Consider the following 18,521-nt stretch of genomic DNA (forward strand, 5'->3'; position numbering starts at 1 on the left):
GAATATGAGTGAACTGGGTCGAGGGCTTACACTTTGGACTTAAGAGATTTATGCTCTAGATGAATCAGAGGACTCCACCCTCTTCACCCCCAGTCCCTGAGGTCAGGTGATAATACTAGATAATGCCATTTAGATGAGTAAACTATTACCTTATTCTCTCTTCAGCTGCTAAAAATGAACTATTTTTAGGAGTGATCTTTAAAAGTTTAAGACAAAAAAAAAAAGGACGAAGAAGAAGACTTAAGAAGCACATAAGCCCTCGATGAATTGATATACTCAACCTTGATTTTACCTAGTTATCCTTATGAGGAAGCTGTCTACTTCCTCTAGTACATTGGGAGATAAGAAAGTTGAAAAATCTGCAGATCCTGGTGAAAGGGATAGTGGAGGCATATGCTGCAGTGCCTTCCTAGAAGAGTAAAAAGCTGAAATCAGAATAAACCCAGACATATTAGAGAAAACTAAACTAGTAGAGGCATGCTTTAATCCCTCATAAGGGTGTTCCTACAGAGAAGCTGGCACACAATATAAACTAGTCATTTTTTCCTACAAGTCAAAATGCTAAGTAGTAGGGCCAGGAGGTGATGCACCTGGTTAAGTGCACACTTTACAGAAAAGGAGGTCTCGAAACTTTACATCAGGCTCAACCTGACGCTATTGACTGGCTACGGAAGAAGGGCAAACGCTAGAAGAAGAAGAACAGTGCGCAACGACCTGGGTTCAAGCCCCTGGTCTCCACCTGCAGGGGAAAGATTCACAAGGGGTGAAGCAGGGCTGCAGGTGTCTCTCTATCTCGTTCCCTCTCTACATCCTCCTCATCTCTCAATTTCTCTGTCTCTATCCAATAATAAATAAATAAAATTAAAATTAAAAAGAGACACAAGTAGTAAGTAGTTCAGTAAAATTTCTTTCTCCTTTCTTTCAAGAGTTCTATTTTCCTCTGTAAAGAAAAAAAAAACTTATTTAACTCTCCTGAATCATACATTCTTTTTAGGTAATAAGAGCAGAAGTATATATATTTAACAGGAAACCCTAGCATTCTGAGAAACTGGCCCCGGGGGCAGAAGAGTTTGTGGCACAGAAGAGTTTGTGGCATAGTACTCATTTTATATACGGCATCTTGAGATCTATGCTTTCTAGAGATCCATCATGAGTTCTGTTTTCTCTTAAACAAATATCTATCATTTTCTCTATTCCTGGTTGTAGGTCTTTCTACCTTACTGTCTATTTTTGTTGTTATTTGTTTAACTTTACATTTGTCTTTCCGAATCCCCAAAGAGCTTTACCTTCCCTGGACAAGCAGTCATCTAACAAGTTTAATGTCAACAACAATGTCCTTATAGCTAGGGAAATCACTCAGCTAGTAAAGCATCAGACTTGCAGGCCGGGGGTTCCTGGTTCAATTCTTGGTGCCAATATACCACAGTGGTGCTCTGACTTGTCTCCTTCCCTCTGTGTACCATATGTGAAAGAACAACTAGAATAAACACTGTAGAGTTGGGTGAGGGTTAGATGTTTCAGTGCAGACTGTTTTCAATCCTACATTTATAGAAATAATTATTGAGGTGAATGATATGTATATGAGCTGAGCTATTGACCAGAATCAGTGATGATCAGTGACTAAAAGCTGTCCAATGACATGTTATGAAGGGCTAGGGAAGAATGAGGACACACACTTATCCTGGAACATGAAAAGTAGAGAGTTACTTACTGAGTATTGTGCAGCACTGTCTGGACAAAGGCAGGATTTGTCTCCATGGAAGCTGTCACCAGAGATGTCAACAGAGACCAATACCATATTGCAGAAGCATCTGAGACTGATACCCCAGACTTCTTAACTCTCTGAAAGCCAACAGCCCTCAGACCATGAATTCTAGTGTCACATCCATCGCTAAAACAACGCTTTATGTTAATCTGGACATCTGTCAAGCACAGACAACAAATTTAGTATTGGATTTACAGTTCAGCAAATGCTATGCTCCCAACCAAAAGCAAAATAAAAGTTCATATTTTGAAATGAAAACTCTAAAGATATACTTTGATGGCATAAATACTGTGAGCAATGGAACTAGCACATAATAAACATGTCAAAAAAAAAAGTTGACCACTCAGAGAAGTCATAAGAATAATGTATAAAACCAAAGGTGGTTTAAATCTTTTTTTTTAAAATATTTATTTTATTTATTTATTCCCTTTTGTTGCCCTTGTTGTTTTATTGTTGTTGTCATTGTTGGATAGGACAGAGAGAAATGGAGAGAGGAGGGGAAGATAGAGAGGAGGAGAGAAAGATAGACACCTGCAGACCTGCTTCACCACCTGTGAAGCGACTGCCCTGCAGGTGGGGAGCCGGGGTTCGAACAGGGATCCTTATGCCAGTCCTTGTGCTTTGCGCCACCTGCGATTAACCCGCTGCGCTACAGCCCGACTCCCGGTGGTTTAAATCTTACATCACAAAGCTTCTTAAGAATTTATGAGTCTTGGAAATAAACACAAAAATACTATTTAAGTTCTGATTAAATATATAGTCAGATTTTATTTTTTTAATTTTCCCTAGAGTTCTTAAGTTAGATAGTTATAAAACAGTGGTGGGCCAAAGCAATTGTGAGCATATCCTCTTAATACTAACCAAATCCAAATAGATGACATAGGCATGACCCACTTTTTAAGAGATGCTACGATTTCTAATTTGGATTAGAGAGGAGATGAGAAGTTAAAAAGGACACAACTTAGAGAAAAGGTCACCATAGTTTAAGACAGGAAGCTTCTACTCCACAAGCTTAACTACGGCCTAGAGGTAAGACACAAAGACTCTATCTACCTCCCTAGGTCTCAGTTCCTTTGTGCAAAATAAGAACACTTCTTTTGACCCAGGAAAGTATTAGAAGAAATGAGATAGAACATGAAGCATTCCAGTTCCCTGAATGAAATAAGCCTGGAAAAAAATCACAGAATTGTGATTATTTCCAAACACTATGTGTGACACAAGGCTAATAGCAGTATGAAAATGGATACAGCCTAAATGTCCAAGAACAAACGTATAATTGACATTTAGACTCATGCTTACAACACTAAATGAAGTGTACATGAATATATAAGGTGATGAAACTTTTAAAGAATCACAAAAGAATATGAACAGAATATCATCATTTTAGTAAGGATATGCACATAATACAGATACACAATCTTATTTCTAAGGAAAAAAATGTGTGTATGTGTATTTGTCTATAGTCATAAATATGCACACAAATACACAAACACAGAAAAAGTCTGGAAGGATCCAGACCAAAGTAGTCAGTGACAATCCCTTGGTTATATAATTTTTTAGCAATTTGTTTGTCTTCATTCTTTTAGTTTCCCAAGAATAAAGAATATTTTAAAATATTTTCTTTCTAAGGGCCAGGTGGTGGCACACCTGGTTAAGCGCACATGTTACAGTGCACAAGGACCTGGGTTCAAGACCCTGGTCCCACCTGCAGGGGGAAAGCTTCACAAGTGGTGAAACAGGGTTGCAATGTCCCACTGTCTCTCTCCCTCTCTATCTCCCCACCCCTCTCAGTTTCTGGCTGTCTCTATCCAACAAATAATGATAACAAATCAATAATGATAATAAAAAATAATTTAAAATTTTTCTATCTTTATTAATTTACTAGTGAGAGAAACTCAGATGGAAGGGGGGGAGAGAGAGAGAGAGTCTTGCAGCACTGTTTTACTGCTTGTGACGTTTTTCCCCTGCAGGTGGAGACCAGGGGCTTAAACTCGGTCCCTTGCACATGGTAACATGTGTAAATCAATCAAGTGTGCCACCACCTGGTCCCAAATAAAATATTTTAAGTTAGAAGCAAGACTTTCCTGTTTTTCTATAAGTTTTTTATAATGTGCATTATAAAAAAGCAAATAAGATAACAAATTTTAAAGAAAAAATATCAAAAGATAAGGGCTGGGAAGATAGCATGATGTATGTACACAAAAAGACTTTTGGGGATCGGGCATTAGCACAGCAGGTTAAGCGCAGGTGGTGCAAAACACAAGGACCAGCAATAAGGATCCCGGTTTGAGCCCCCGGCTCCCCACCTGCAGGGGAGTCACTTCACAGGTGGTGATGCAGGTCTGCAGGTGTCTATCTTTCTCTCCCCCTGTTTTCCCCTCCTCTCTCCATTTCTCTCTGTCCTATCCAACAACGACGACAACAACATACAACAATAAAAACAACAAGGGCAACAAAAGGGAAAATAAATAATAATTTAAAAATTTTTTTAAAAAGGCTTTCATGCCTGAGGTTCTAAAGTCCTAGGCTCAATTCCCAGCACCCCTGCAAGCTAGAGTTGAGTAGTGCTCTGGTCTCTCTCAGCATAATTTATGATCTCTCTCTCTCTCTCCTGCTAGAGTAAAACCAGCAAAATATATTAAAAGAAAAAGAAAAGTTAACACATCTCCATCTCAGCATTCTTCCTACTAAAAATATTATCTCCTACCTCCCATTCCAATTCCCTTAATTCAAAGAGCAAAATGAATCTTGGCTGACTCACAGAGTTGACTGATGTTGGCATTTTCCAGCAGAGTTACATAGCCAGTGACATTGCTGGGAATGTGCACGTCACGGACTTCCTGAAGGTCGCCGGCACTCCTCCCCACGGCTACTGTCACCTGCTGTGGCATGTAGCTCTGGTCAGTGGCAGCCACTGCAATAGACAGGTGCCTAAGCACAACATCTGGCTTCATTTTTAAACTGGAAAACACAAGAAGCAGAAACTACAAGTGCCGATACAGGTCAAGAACAAGTTCTATGTCCAGTATCTTATATCTAATACCCAAAGTCTAGTTTTCCTAATAGCAACTAATCTAAAGTGTAGGCTATTAGTTTCAAAGTCCTATGGCATTCCCAAGTTTGTAAAATACCTTTCAGTTCAAGATTAATCTTTTATGTTCTTTTAAGTTACTAGTTCAGGCAGAGAGTATCTTGCCAGACATCATCTCGCAAGAAGTAAATTCTAATCTGTATCCAAAGAACTGAATGCATTCCCTTATCTATATATTAGGTAGATAACTAACAGGCCATATAGCTTATGACATATGTGAAATAAAGACTGCTCCTTCTATTCCTATCAACTGAAATAAGCCCACTATCTGAAGAATAGGTGAAAATTTATTTTTATTAATTTTTTGTATTATCTTTATTTACTGTATAGAGACAGTCAGAAATTGAGAAGAAAGGGGGGGTAGACAGGGACAGAGACAGAGGGACATCTACAGCACTGCTTCACCACTTGCAAAGCTTTCCCCCTGCAGGTGGGGACTGGGGGCCTGAACCTGTGTTCTTACACACTATAACATGTGCCCTCAGTCAGGTCCGCCACCACCTGGCCTCTAGGTGAAAATTTAGATAGCAGCTTCAGGGCCTCTAGAAATATCAGTGTGGTTCTGGTAGTCCAATACCAGAATTCCTGACCACTCGATTGCCACTTGTAGGCTGGTTGCCTCAGCTGCGTGCTGATCTTTTCCCACTGGTGCTGGTGCTGGAAATCAAGCTCAGGGCCTCACACACGCAAACATGTGTTCTACCAGTCACTGCATCCTCAGTTTCTAAACACTGATTTTTTTAATATGCAGAAAGAATCTTAAAAGATACAATCACAGGCTAGGGAGACAGCATAATAGTTATGCAAAAGGCTCTACTAAAATCCTAGACTGAATCACCAGCACTACCATAAGCCAGAGCTGAACAGTGTTCAGTGTATCTGTCTGGCTGCCTACCTCTCTCTCTCTCTCTCTCTCTCTCTCCTTCTCTGGGTCTTTCTCTTTATATCTCTCCCTCATTAAAATAAATAAATAACTTTTTAAAAAAAAGTAAAATTGCAAGATTGGAAGGACAGCATATGCTGTCTTCACATATGACTTAGCATGATATCACATGCCTTTGGTGCTGGAGGTCCTGAGTCTGATTCCCCAAGATTAAGCACCAAAGGAACTCCATGGATAATGGAGTAGTGCTCTGGTGTCTCTCCCTTTGTCCTTCTCTGTCTCTAAAAAGTATAGGTTAAGAATTGGGCCAGGGGGGTCGGGCGGTGGCTCAGTGGGTTAAGCATACGTAAGGATCCCGGTTCGAGCCCCCGGCTCCCCACCTGCAGGGGAGTCGCTTCACAGGCGGTGAAGCAGGTATGCAGGTGTCTATCTTTCTCTCCCCCTCTCTCTCTGTCTTCCCCTTCTTCTCTCCATTTCTCTCTGTCCTATCCAACAACAAAGCAACGTCAACAATGGCAATAATAATCGCAACGAGGCTGCAACAACTAGGGCAACAAAAAGGGGGAAAAATGGCCTCCAGGAGCGGTGGATTCATGGTGCAGGCACCGAGCCCAGCAATAACCCTGGAGAAGAAAAAAAAAAAAAAAAGGAATTGGGCCAGACAGACTGGGCGTATGGATCGACCAATCAATGCCCATGTTCAGTGGGGAAGCAATTACAGAAGCCAGACCTTCCACCTTCTGCAACCCAAAACGACCCTGAGTCCATGCTCCCAGAGGGATAGAGAATGGGAAAGCTATCAGGGGAGGGGATGGGATATGGAGATCAGGTGGTGGGAATTATGTGGAACTGTACCCCTCTTATCCTATGGTTTTGTTAATGCCTCCTTTCTTAAATAATAAAAAAAGAAAAGAAAAGAATAAATAAAAATTTTTAAAAAGACTGAAAAAAAAAAGAATTGGGCCAGAGGGAGTCGGGTGGTAGCAAAGCGGGTTAAGCGCATGTGGCACAAAGCACAAGGACTGGCCTAAGGATCCCGGTTTGAGCCCCTGGCTCCCCACCTGTAGGGGAGTCACTTCACAAACAGTGAAGCAGGTCTGCAGGTGTCTATTTTTCTCTCTCCCTCTCTGTCTTCCCTTCCTCTCTCTACTTCTCTCTGTTCTATCCAACAACGACAACATCAACAACAATAATAACTACAACAATAAAACAACAAGGGCAACAAAAGGGAATAAATAAAATAAATAAATAAATATAAAAAAAAAAAAAGAATTAGGCCAGAGAGGCAGCTCAGAGGCACTGCATTTGTATGAAGCCCTAGAGTCATTATTAACACGGCACAGAATGAAAGTAAAACCACACTGACATAATTAAAGGCTCTTTTCCTTTGTGGTGCCAATGTTCTTGAGTGGAAAATATATAAAATTAGTGTCATAAAATACTACTCACATGCTACTTTCTCTATTAATATACCTAGTAATTATTCATGAGTATGAATATAAGTGCCAAATTATGTGATTTTACCTGATTTCTTTTACTTGATTTACTGATGTCTTTGGGGCTTACATATATGCTATTTCATGGTTCCCAGGCCATCCTTTTCATTATTTTTATTTCACACAGAGAGAGACTGTGAGTAAGAGAAGGAGAGACACCACAGCACTGAAGCTTCTCCTGGTGCCAGGGTATTTCCATGTGGTGGCAGGGCTCGGACAAGAGTGATGCTCACGGCAGGGCACAAGTCCTACTAGTTGAGCTCTCTACCAGCCCTTAACTATTTTTTAAATTTTCAGATTTCTTTATTTATGAGAGAGAGAGAGAATGAGAGACTGAGAAAGAGAGAGGAAACCAGCCCATTAATCCAGCACCTGTAACACTACAGACTGAACTCAAGACTGCGTGCTTGAGGGTCCGACACAGTATTCACTGTGCTGCATCCCAGGCTGCAGAACTTAATTATCTTATTTGTTTGTTTTTGACAGAGGATAAGAAATAGATACAGAGAAGGGAAAACAGAGGGAGAGAGCGACAGAGAGGAAGAGAGATACCTGCAGCACTGCTTATGAAGCTTTCCACCTACAGGTGAGGACAGGGGACTTGAGCCTGGGTGCTTGTGCATAGTAACAGGTGCACTCTATGAGTGACCCCAGTCCCAGTCCTTTTTTTTTTTTTCCATTTTTTCTTTTATTGCCACAATGGTTGTTATCACTGGGGCTCAGTGCCCCCATGACAGCAATGGTAGGAACTGACTTGCTCTTGGCAGTCATTTTTTCTTTCTTTCTTCCCTTTTTTAAAATTACTTTATTTATTTACTTATTAACACAAGATAGAGAACCAGAGCATCACTCTGGCCTGTAAAATGTGAGAGATCAAACTCAGGACCTCATATTTGCAAATTCAGCGCCCTACTCACTGTGTCACTTCCCATCCCCTTTTATTCCTTTCTTTTACTTAATCAGACAGAGAGAAATTGAGACAGAAGTGGGAGATTAAGGGGCAGAGTGAAAGAGAAACATATGCAGCACTGCTTCACTACTTGCAAAGCTTCCCCCTGCCCTGCAGGTGGGGATCAAGGGCTTAAACTTGGGCCCTTAATCATGGTAATGCGTGCACTCAACCAGGTACACCACCAGCTGGGCCCAATAGCCCTTAATTATTCTTACAGGTTATCACTTACAGCTAGGGTGGCCAGGGAGGTGGCAGGCCCTTAAGACCTGCATTGTAAGGTCCTGAGTTGAAACCCTGGTGCCATATATGTCAGAGTAATGCTCTGGTTCTTTATCTCATTAGTAAATGTGTACACAAATCTTTTTAAAAGGTTTTAAAATATATATGTGTATATATTTCTTTTAATATATTAATCATAGGAGAAAGGAAGCAAGAGACGTTCTTGGCCTTTTCTCAAGATTTAATATTCTATTACTCACCGAATCCAGTGTGATCGGGCACTGCCATCTGACTGCCAGTAGGATGACGTTTCTCCATTTGTCATCTTGTCAATATCTGCAGGGTTGGATGATGTTTCTATGTAAGCATAGCACTTTGCTACTGACTTGAGCTTATCCATCTCTGGGCTTCTAGTTAGGTCTCCAGGGCTTTCTGCAGAGAAAGGCAGATTTTGGTACATGCCATATATTTATTTCGCAAAGGAAAAAATATTTAAAGTATCTATGGCCAAGAAGGTGGCTCAGAAGGAAGAGTACATGTCATGCGCACACGAGACCCCAGTTCAATCCCTGGCACCACATATGACAATGGTGGTCAGTCTGCTCCTCTCTGTCTCTCTCTCTTAAAAAAATAAAAATAAAAATACCTTCCCCCCAAAAAAATACTCAACCAGACTATACTTGGCATTTTGGTACAGAGAAGCTAACGTTCCTTAAAATCTTCCACCTAAAAATCCATAAAAAGAAAATCTTGGCCAAAGAATGCTCCATGAGCACCCATTATGTTATACTGAAATCACTGATAAAATTGCAAACCATTCCAAGAGAAAGAAATTATGTCATATAGTTTGATTCTTCTTCTCCTCCTCCTCCTCCTCGTCCTTCACCCCCTCCCTCTCCCCCTCCTCGTTCTTGTTTTTGTCTCCGGGGTTATTGCTGGGGTTTAGTGCTGATACTAGAATCCCCTTGCTCCTAGAGGCCATGTTTTCCATTTTATTGGATAGGACAGAGAGAAATTGTGAGAGGAGAGGTATAGACAGGCATATAATACAGTTTATCATTCCATACAGCTTCTTTTGGAGGCATAAGGTTCCTCTAGAGCCAGAACTCAAATCTAGGGTTTCTTTCATGATAAGGTGTGCTGTTTCTTGACCCAATGAATGCTATTTTTTTTAAGTTACTTGTTTTAATCCACTTGTGTTTCTGAATATAGACTGGCCCCACCCTCTTCCATTTTCAACTGGATTTTGTTCCCTACACTGCCATTTGCCTTTTGACTTGCCTTGTGATTTTTTTTTTTACTATAGAGAACTTAAAATTTTTCAGTCTATTGTGTGTGTGTGTGTGTGTGTGTGTGTGTAGTTTTTGAGTATCATATCTTGCTTATAAAGAGTTTCCATGGGTGGCCCAGAAAGTGGCACAATGGATAAGGGATTAGATTCTTGGGTATGAGGCTCCAGTTCAATCCCTGGCTTAGGATATGTCAAGAGTGACACTCTAGTTTTTTCTCACACACACTCTTTCATTAACTAAAAATTAAGGAAGGGGGAAGGGGAGTGGTGCACCCAGCAGAGTACATGCACTGCCTTGTATGACAATAGGGGTTCAAACCCTGGACCTTACCAGGAAGGGGGAAGCTTCATAAGTGGTGGAGCAGTGCTACAAATGTCTATCTCTCACTCTCCACTCTCTCCCCCCCCCCTTATTTCTCTCTGTCTCTACTGAAAAAGAATGAAAAAGGAGGCTAAGTGGTGGTGTATCTACACTACAGTGTGCAAGGACCTGGGGTAAATCCCCTATTCTGCACCTGCAAGGGGGAAGCTTCACGAGGGGTGAAGCGGTGCTCTTGGAGTCTCTCTGTCTTTCTCTCTATATCCCTTTCCCTTTCAACTTCTCCCTGTCTTTATCTAAAATAAATAAATAAAACAGAATGAAAAAGGAAAAGATGGTGGCCATTTTTCATCCCTGTTGGCACTGAGTCAAAGGGTGACCCTTATGGTAAAAAGAAGAAGATGATGAAGGTAAGAAGAGGAGTTGAGTGAAGGAGTGGGGTGGAGGGAGGGAAGGAAAGATGGACAGATGAACAGAAGGGTGAGCAGGCAAATTACATTTTTAACTTATAAACCGGCCACTATTCTATTTTCAAAAATGAAGGAAGAAAGGCTGGCTTATCCTGAGTTATAATTACACTAAAAAGAAATGATAAAACATTTTAAGGACCACCCCACCATAACGACCACCATAGACACACACCTTTTTCTTTTTGTACCAGTTGATCCAGAGACTCCTTTAGAACAGAAGCCCTCATGGTGCACATGTTACTGCAGTGGTCCAGCATGGGGTAGGGGATGCTCATGCCAGAGGCTCGATTGCGATGCAGGAAGCGCAGAATCACTGATGAGTGGACATCCAGGCCCTCTTTTGACTCTGCAAATATGTCTATGAAACCTAAGCAGACAGAATCCACTTTTAGTATTTGAAGAACCCATCACAATAGTTTCCACACCCCCTCCCTAGTGTTCTACCTGAATTGACAGTATTAAAAGCAGTCACTGAGCCAAAGAGTATATAGTTTTCTAAAGAAGAGATATACATGGCCCACAGACATATGAAGAAATGCTCCATTTCATTTATCATTAGAGAAATGCAAATTAAAACTGCACTGAGATTCTATCTCACACCTGTGAGAATGGCTTATGTCAACAGACCAGGAAATGTCAGGTGTTGGAGAGGACACAGGTGGTGGGAATGCAAACTGGTTCAGGCCCTTTGGAAGACAGTATGGTGAGGACTTAAAAAAAAATGGAATGACTATGGGGGACATAACATGATGATTATGCAAACAGACTCTCATGCCTGAGGCTCCAAAGTTCCAGGTCAATCCCCCACATACCACCATGAGCCAGAGCTGAGCAGTGCTCTGGTAAGAAGAAAAAAAGAAAAAAAATTGCCTTCTGCTTCATTAATACCACTCTTGGGCATTTATTTAGAAGATTCAGAATCACTAATTTGATGGAACATGTGTACCCCTATGTCCCTAACTGCATTACTGACAAAAGCAGAGAGTGGAAGGAGCCAAAATGTCCATCAACAGATGACTGGCTAAAGAAGTTTTGGGATATATACTCCATGGAATATGACTCCGCAATCAAAAAAGATAACATTGTATCCTCTGGGACAAGATGGATGGAACTAGAGATTATTATGCTTAACAAAACAGTAGAGAAATGAAAAACAATGACCTGACGGCTTCACTCATAAGTGTAATCTAGATACACATGAACTTGCAAAAAAAAAAAACAGAAGGGAGGTGGGAGTGGTAGGTGTGGTATGGAACTATACTTTGTATCATCTTACAATCTTGTAGCTCACTACTAATCACAAATTTAAAAAATTGAAAAAAAAAATCTAAGTAGAATTTTAAGAAATAACCATTGGTGCTGGGGATGTAGCTCAGTGGTTGAATGCACGCTCCACAGGTATGAGGCTGTCGGTCTGATCCCCAGCACCACATAGAAACCCAGTCAACTAGAGGTGGTCTGAATGCAATAGCTAATTTCATTGCAGAGTAACAATGTTGGAAAACTTAGAATAATAATTACTTGTTTTAATCCAAGCATCAAATAAAAATATGTAAGCATCTAAATATTAACCAGAAGCTTTCACAGGAGTTTGACATAGAGAATATGGGCTAGAAATAAAGTTTATAACATTCATGAGTAAAGCAAACTACTTTCATACTACGTTACATAGCAATGACAATGATAAATCATTACTCTCTTGCCACAATTTCTGGTGGCATTTTACAGCTTATAAGGGACTTCAATACACACAATTAGGTGGGGGTGGGGAGAGTAGGCACCAAAATACTAATCCTTATTTAAAACTGAAGAAGTTGTAACCTGTCCTGAGATTATGATAAAATAATTATTTTTAAAAATATTTATTTATTTATTTATTTATTATTGGATAGAGATAGATAAATTGGGAGGGGAGGGAGAAATAGAGAGGGAGAGGGACAGAGAGACACCTATAGCCCTGCTTCACCACTCATGAAGCTTTCCCCATGCAGGTAGGGATCAGGGGCTTGAACCTAGGTCCTTGTGCACTGTAATGCGTGCACGCAGACAGATGTGCCACCACCTGGCCCCAAAATAATATTTTAAGTTGTGTGCCTAATGACAAGCTATACTCCAACAAATTCATTTTTAGCATTGAAGCCACTCTTTCACATTCAACACTCAGAGAGACTTACCTGGAACAAGAGAACAGGCCTGCAGCTGCCTGATGATGTGGCTCAGCTCCCCCTGAAGATTAGCTCCACTGGAATTCTTGAGGGCCTCCAACATGTTCTCAGCATCAACTGTACCATCACCCTCAGCATCAAATTGAGCAAAGGCCTACAAGGTAAGAGATGCAAGAAAATTCGTTATTGTTGTTGCAGGGAGCATGCATATAATTCAAAGAACAAATTCAGGATTATAGTTCATTTTCTTTGCAGAACTGTATATATTAATTAATACATGCTTATTTTTATCTCTATTGCAAAAGCATAGTTCCCCTTCCCAAAAAGATTTCAGAAGTAGTCACTATACAAATTTTAAAATGATATTTATTTATGTATTTAGATGAGGGAGTTGGGGGGGGAGAACCAGAGTATCACTCAGGCACATGTGATGCAAGGATTTGAACTTGAGACCTCATGCTTGAGAATTCATTGCTTCTTCATCCACTGTGCCATCTCCTGAGCCAAACATAAAATTTTTAAACTGAGGAGGTCCAGCGGTAGTGCAGCAAGTTAAGTGCAGGTGGCGCAAAGCTCAAAGACTGGCATAAGGATCCGGTTCAAGCCTCTGGCTCCCCACCTGTAGGCGAGTCACTTCACAGGTGGTGAAGCAGGTTTGCAGGTGTCTCTCTTTCTCCCCTTCTCCATTTCTCTCTGTCCTATCTCACAACGATGACATCAACAACAACAATAACTACTACAACAATAAAACGACAAGAGCAACAAAAGGGAAAATAAATAATAATAAAAGAATTTTAAACTGCTTACTACTTGCCAACTACTAAACAAAAATCCAAAAGAATTAGCATACCGGGTTTAGTTGGAATATATGTGTGTGTGTGTGTGTGTTTACTCACTTACTTATTTATATAATTAAAGAGAAGGGAAAAGAATGAGAAAGTAGGTGACCACAGCACTCACACTGGTATAAGCACTACCAGAGACCAAATTCAGGACATTAAGCATTGCCACTATTCTATCCCACCAGCAGCTGCTAGCTCAGCTTTTTCTTGTAAATACTCTTCAGACACAAGAGCTCACTTGGTCTAACTACTTCATAGCCCACTTCCACTAACCTCATGCTTGAGAGTCCAATGCCTTATCTACTGTGTTACCTCCCAGACCTCCACTAACCTTTAACCAAAACCTAACTCATCCATGCCTATGTTAGGTCATCTATGGAACTGGTACAACTTAGAATTTAGTTTTGAATACTGTTCTATTATTAATAAGGCATATGACCTTTTTTTTTTTTTTATCACTGCTCAGCTCTGGTTTATGAAGGTGCAGGACACTGAACCTGGGACTTTGGAGCCTCAGGCATAAAAGTCTATTTGCATAACCATTATGCTATCTACCCTCCGCCCTCAGGTATAAGACTTTATACATGTTGCTTTGCCTCCAGAGTCTGAGCTTCTTGATCTCAAAGAGGGAGAAAATGTTGCCAAATCACTGTCTGTTGCCTTCCTTAAGTAACATGTGAACAGAACCCACTAGACTGAAGTACAGCAACAATAAAAAAGTGTTCCACTTTTTCCTCTAGCCTGCAGTGCTGCTCTCTGCTATCTCTGGCCCCATTTCCTCTCATTACAAGACTTTCCCCTTTAATCCTTTCTTAAATAAAAAAAAAATTAAAAAAAAAAAAGGAGTCGGGAGGTAGTGCAGTGGGTTAAGCGCAGGTGGCTCAAAGCACAAGGACCAGAGTAAGAATCCTGGTTCGAGCCCCTGGCTTCCCACCTGCAGGGCAGTTGCTGCATGAGCGGTGAAGTAGGTATCTGTCTTTCTCTCCCCCTCTTTGTCTTCCCCTCCTCTCTCCATTTCTCTCTGTCCTGTCCAACAATGATGACAACAATAGTAACTACAACAATAAAAAGAGACAACAAGGGCAACAAAAGGAAATAAATAAATAAATATTTAAAAAAAAAAAAAAAAAGACTTTCCCCTTGACCCAAGTCTAAACCTCCCTCATCAGTAGCATCTTTACTCCTGCTGATATACACACTCATACCCCTCACTTTGAAATACTTTAGAAATGGTCTGTCCGCTCTCCTTAGGAATTCTTCCTCTTAAAGTTCCTGCTCCTTGGAGCCTGGAAATGATAGCTCACCTGGTAAAGAGCACACCCATGAGCTAAGATGACATCTGACCACATGGGAGCACTATGCATGGCAATTTTGAGATTGAAGAGACTGGATACCCTCTACAATGGATAAAAGCACTATATATATATATAGTTTTCCCTTTTTGTTGCCCTTGTTGTTTTTCATTGTTGTTGTAGTTATTATTGTTGTTGTTATTTGTGTCGTCATTGTTGGATAGGACAGAGAGAAATGGAGAGAGGAGGGGAAGACAGAGAGGGGAAGAGAAAGATAGATACCTGCAGACCTGCTTCACCAGCTATGAAGTGACTCCCCTGCAGGTGGGGAGCCAGGGGCTCAAACCGGGATCCTTACACCGGTCCTTGAGCTTTGTGCCATGTGCACTTAACCTGCTGCGGTACCGCATAAAAGCACATCTTAGTAAATTCCAAATGGATCAAGGACTTGAATGTTAGACCACAAACTATCAGATACTTCGAGGAAAATATTGGCATAACTCTTTTCCGCATACATTTTAAAGACATCTTCAATGAAACGAATCCAATTACAAAGAAGACTAAGACAAGCATAAACCTATGGGACTACATAACATTAAAAAGCTTCTGCACAGCTAAAGAAACTACTACCCAAACCAAGAGACCCCTCACAGAATGTGAGAAGATCTTTACATGCCATATATCAGACAAGAGACAGAATATATAAAGAACCTGCAAATCTAAGCAAGACAACAAATAACCCCATGCAAAAATGGGGGGAGGACATGGACAGAATATTCACCACAGAAGAGATCCAAAAGGCCGAGAAACACATGAAAAAATGCTCCAAGTCTCTGTCAGAGAAATGCAAATAAAGACAACAGCAAGATACAACTTCACTCCTGTGAGAATGTCATACATCAGAAAAGGTAACAGCAGCAAATGTTGGAGAGGGTGTGGGGTCAAAGGAACCCTCCTACACTGCTGGTGGGAATGTCAATTGGTCCAACCTCTGTGGAGAACAGTCTGGAGAACTCTCTGAAGGCTACCCTATGACCCTGCAATTCCTCTCCTGGGGATATATCCTAAGGAACCCAACATATCCATCCAAAAAGATCTGTGTACACATATGTTCTTGGCAGCACAACTTGTAATAGCCAAAACCTGGAAGCAACCCAGGTGTCCAACAACAGATGAGTGGCTGAGCAAGTTGTGGTGTATATATATATATATATACAATGGAATACTACTCAGCTATAAGAAATGGTGACTTCACTGGTTTCAGCCGATCTTGGATGGACCTTGAAAAATTTATGTTGAGTGAAATAAGTCAGAAACAGAAGGATGAATACGGGATGATCTCACTCTCAGGCAGAAGTTGAAAAACAAGATCAGAAAAGAAAACACAAGTAGAACCTGAACTGGAATTGACGTATTGCACCAAAGTAAAAGACTCTGGGGTAGGTGGGTGGGGAGAATACAGATCCAAGAAGGATGACAGAGGATCTAGTGGGGGTTGTACTGTTATATGGGAAACTGGGAAATGTTATGTATGTACAAACTATTGTATTTACTGCTGAATGTAAAACATTAATTCCCCAATAAAGAAATTAAAAAAAAAAACAGGTTTGAGGGAACAGATTTTGATAAATTAAACCCGAAAATAAACGTAATGCAACCCAAAAAAAAAAAAAGTACATCTTAATGAAATGAGAGGTTTCAACTTTAACAGAGAAAATAGTTTCCACATAAATTCACAACAGAACTGATTCAGCAGCTATGTAGGAAGCTAACAGGCAGTGGTGGCAATGCCTTCAATATTATGGGGGGGGGGGCGTTCTTTCTAACTTGGAGGCCAGTACTCAACCAAAATATTAACTTTGAGAGAGTAAAGGCATTATTTATATACACAAGGGCCTTTAAAAATGATCTACTGAATGCTTCTTTATTCAGAAAGCTACTAGGAAATATAGTTACCAGGGTGAAGGAATATGCCAAAAAGAGAAGAAATTCAACAGAGAGAAAGAATGAGAATCCCCTGGGTAAAGAAGACTCCACGATAATACCTACCCTACACAGGTGACCTAAAGAATACCAAGTCCAGACTGAAGCAATTTGGAGACTCTCGCATGAAAATTCATGCATAAGGGCTGGTGGATAGTTCACTCTTTGACCATGTGCACCTCGAGGTTCAAGCCCAGCCTCCATTGCACTGAAGGAAGTTTCAATGCCATGGTCTCATTTTCTCCTTCTCTCTCTGTCTCTCTCTAACATATATACATTTATACACATGTATGTAAATCTATGTCAGCCTGGGAGGTAGCAGTAGCTAAAGTGTTAGACGCCCATCAGCATTAAGTCCTGAGTGGATCCCTGCCATCATATGTGCCAGAGTGATGCTCTGGTTCTCTCTGCTCTCTCATAAATAAAATCATATACATACATATATATGCAGTATAAACAACCTGAGGGATATCAAGATGCTAATAGTGGTGATGTGGCCATCTACATGTTGCTTTTGTAGATAAAGAGTCATTTTTACTATGTGCACTTAACTAGGCCCCCATGAGAGTACTTTTTAAATATTAAGAAATGTTACATACAACCATAATATAAAAAGTGAAGCCAATGAGTATGGAGAGATGTAGAACAAAAGCATAGCTTCCATCTGCCCTGAGGCCCCTTGGTGCAAATAGTGCACTACCAGCTAATGACTACTTCCCAATTCTTTTTTTTTAATTTTATTTATTTATTTTCCCTTTTGTTGCCATTGTTGTTTTTATTGTTGTTGTAGTTATTATTGTTGTTGTTATTGATGTCATTTTTATTAGGACAGAGAGAAATGGAGAGAGGCGGGAAAGACAGAGGGGGAGAGAAAGAAAGACACCTGCAGACATGCTTTTCACTGCCTGTGAAGGGACTCCCCTGCAGGTGAGGAGCCAGGTACTCGAACTGGGATCCTTATGCTGTTCCCTGCGCTTCGTGCCACGTGTGCTTAACCCGCTGAGCTACCGCCTGACACCCCCAATTCTTCATAGTATAGTACATTACGGCAAACAGTATCTGTGTGACTCAAGGTCTGAGGGGACTAGTACAGCTGTAACTCATTCACTCAGTAACAACATACAGCTTGGGAGCTCTGATTTATTATTTGAATACCCACCAACTTCCAGGTACCATGCACTATATCACTCCACATCACAGTAACAGAAATTCTTATTACTTTTACACTGCGTAGAAAAGTCACATAACTTGCTCCAGGTGGAGCAGCTAGGATTTTAGTCAGACTCCAGAGCTGCTTTTCACCTAAACTCCCATGCTCCTGCGACCAGATCACCCTGAGATTCCTCTCCACCTGAGGCCAAATACTTAAAACCTCTTTTAACGTCACTTCTTTTTCCCCATCTGCGAAACTTGTTTTCTGCACTTCTTACCCATATTAATTCAATATCAACCTTAAAACTAAGGTTCTGCATCTCTAAATCTCAAGGCAGTAATCAAGTCCTACTTACACCAACACATACACATCAGGGCCGGCAAGACAGCTCAGCTGGGAAGGCACCTGCCTTGTCAAATGTGAGACCGAGGTTACCCCCCCCCCACACACACACACACACAGTTACCAAACAGGAGTATTACTGTACTGGGGAAACAGGAGGGCTCTCCATTTTCTCTGTCTGAAAAAGAAGTCAGCCCAGAACATCAAAGCCCTGATTGGAAAGAAAAAAAAATAAAAAGCTGCATTTCAAGTACTACC

At 40.8% G+C, this 18,521-nt stretch overlaps 1 protein-coding gene and 1 long non-coding RNA gene across 3 annotated transcripts in view; one reads left to right on the forward strand and one right to left on the reverse strand.

Moving 5' to 3' along the window:
- LOC132542034 (uncharacterized) overlaps positions 1 to 18,521 on the forward strand; it is a 460,964-nt gene that overhangs the window by 346,978 nt on the left and 95,465 nt on the right. The gene's annotated exons all lie outside the window — the stretch shown is intronic.
- Positions 1 to 18,521, reverse strand: part of ZZEF1 (zinc finger ZZ-type and EF-hand domain containing 1) — a 142,859-nt gene that overhangs the window by 115,508 nt on the left and 8,830 nt on the right. For both annotated transcript variants that reach the window (XM_016187808.2, XM_060204166.1), the window contains exons 2-7: positions 12,661 to 12,805; positions 10,659 to 10,853; positions 8,667 to 8,838; positions 4,527 to 4,726; positions 1,712 to 1,922; positions 293 to 409 (exon numbers count right to left, since the gene is read on the reverse strand). In XM_016187808.2, the coding sequence (XP_016043294.1) occupies positions 293 to 409; positions 1,712 to 1,922; positions 4,527 to 4,726; positions 8,667 to 8,838; positions 10,659 to 10,853; positions 12,661 to 12,805 (1,040 nt within the window). The remainder of the gene's footprint in view (positions 1 to 292; positions 410 to 1,711; positions 1,923 to 4,526; positions 4,727 to 8,666; positions 8,839 to 10,658; positions 10,854 to 12,660; positions 12,806 to 18,521) is intronic.

This window comes from Erinaceus europaeus, chromosome 12 (genome assembly GCF_950295315.1).
Source record: "Erinaceus europaeus chromosome 12, mEriEur2.1, whole genome shotgun sequence".
NCBI lineage: Eukaryota > Metazoa > Chordata > Mammalia > Eulipotyphla > Erinaceidae > Erinaceus > Erinaceus europaeus.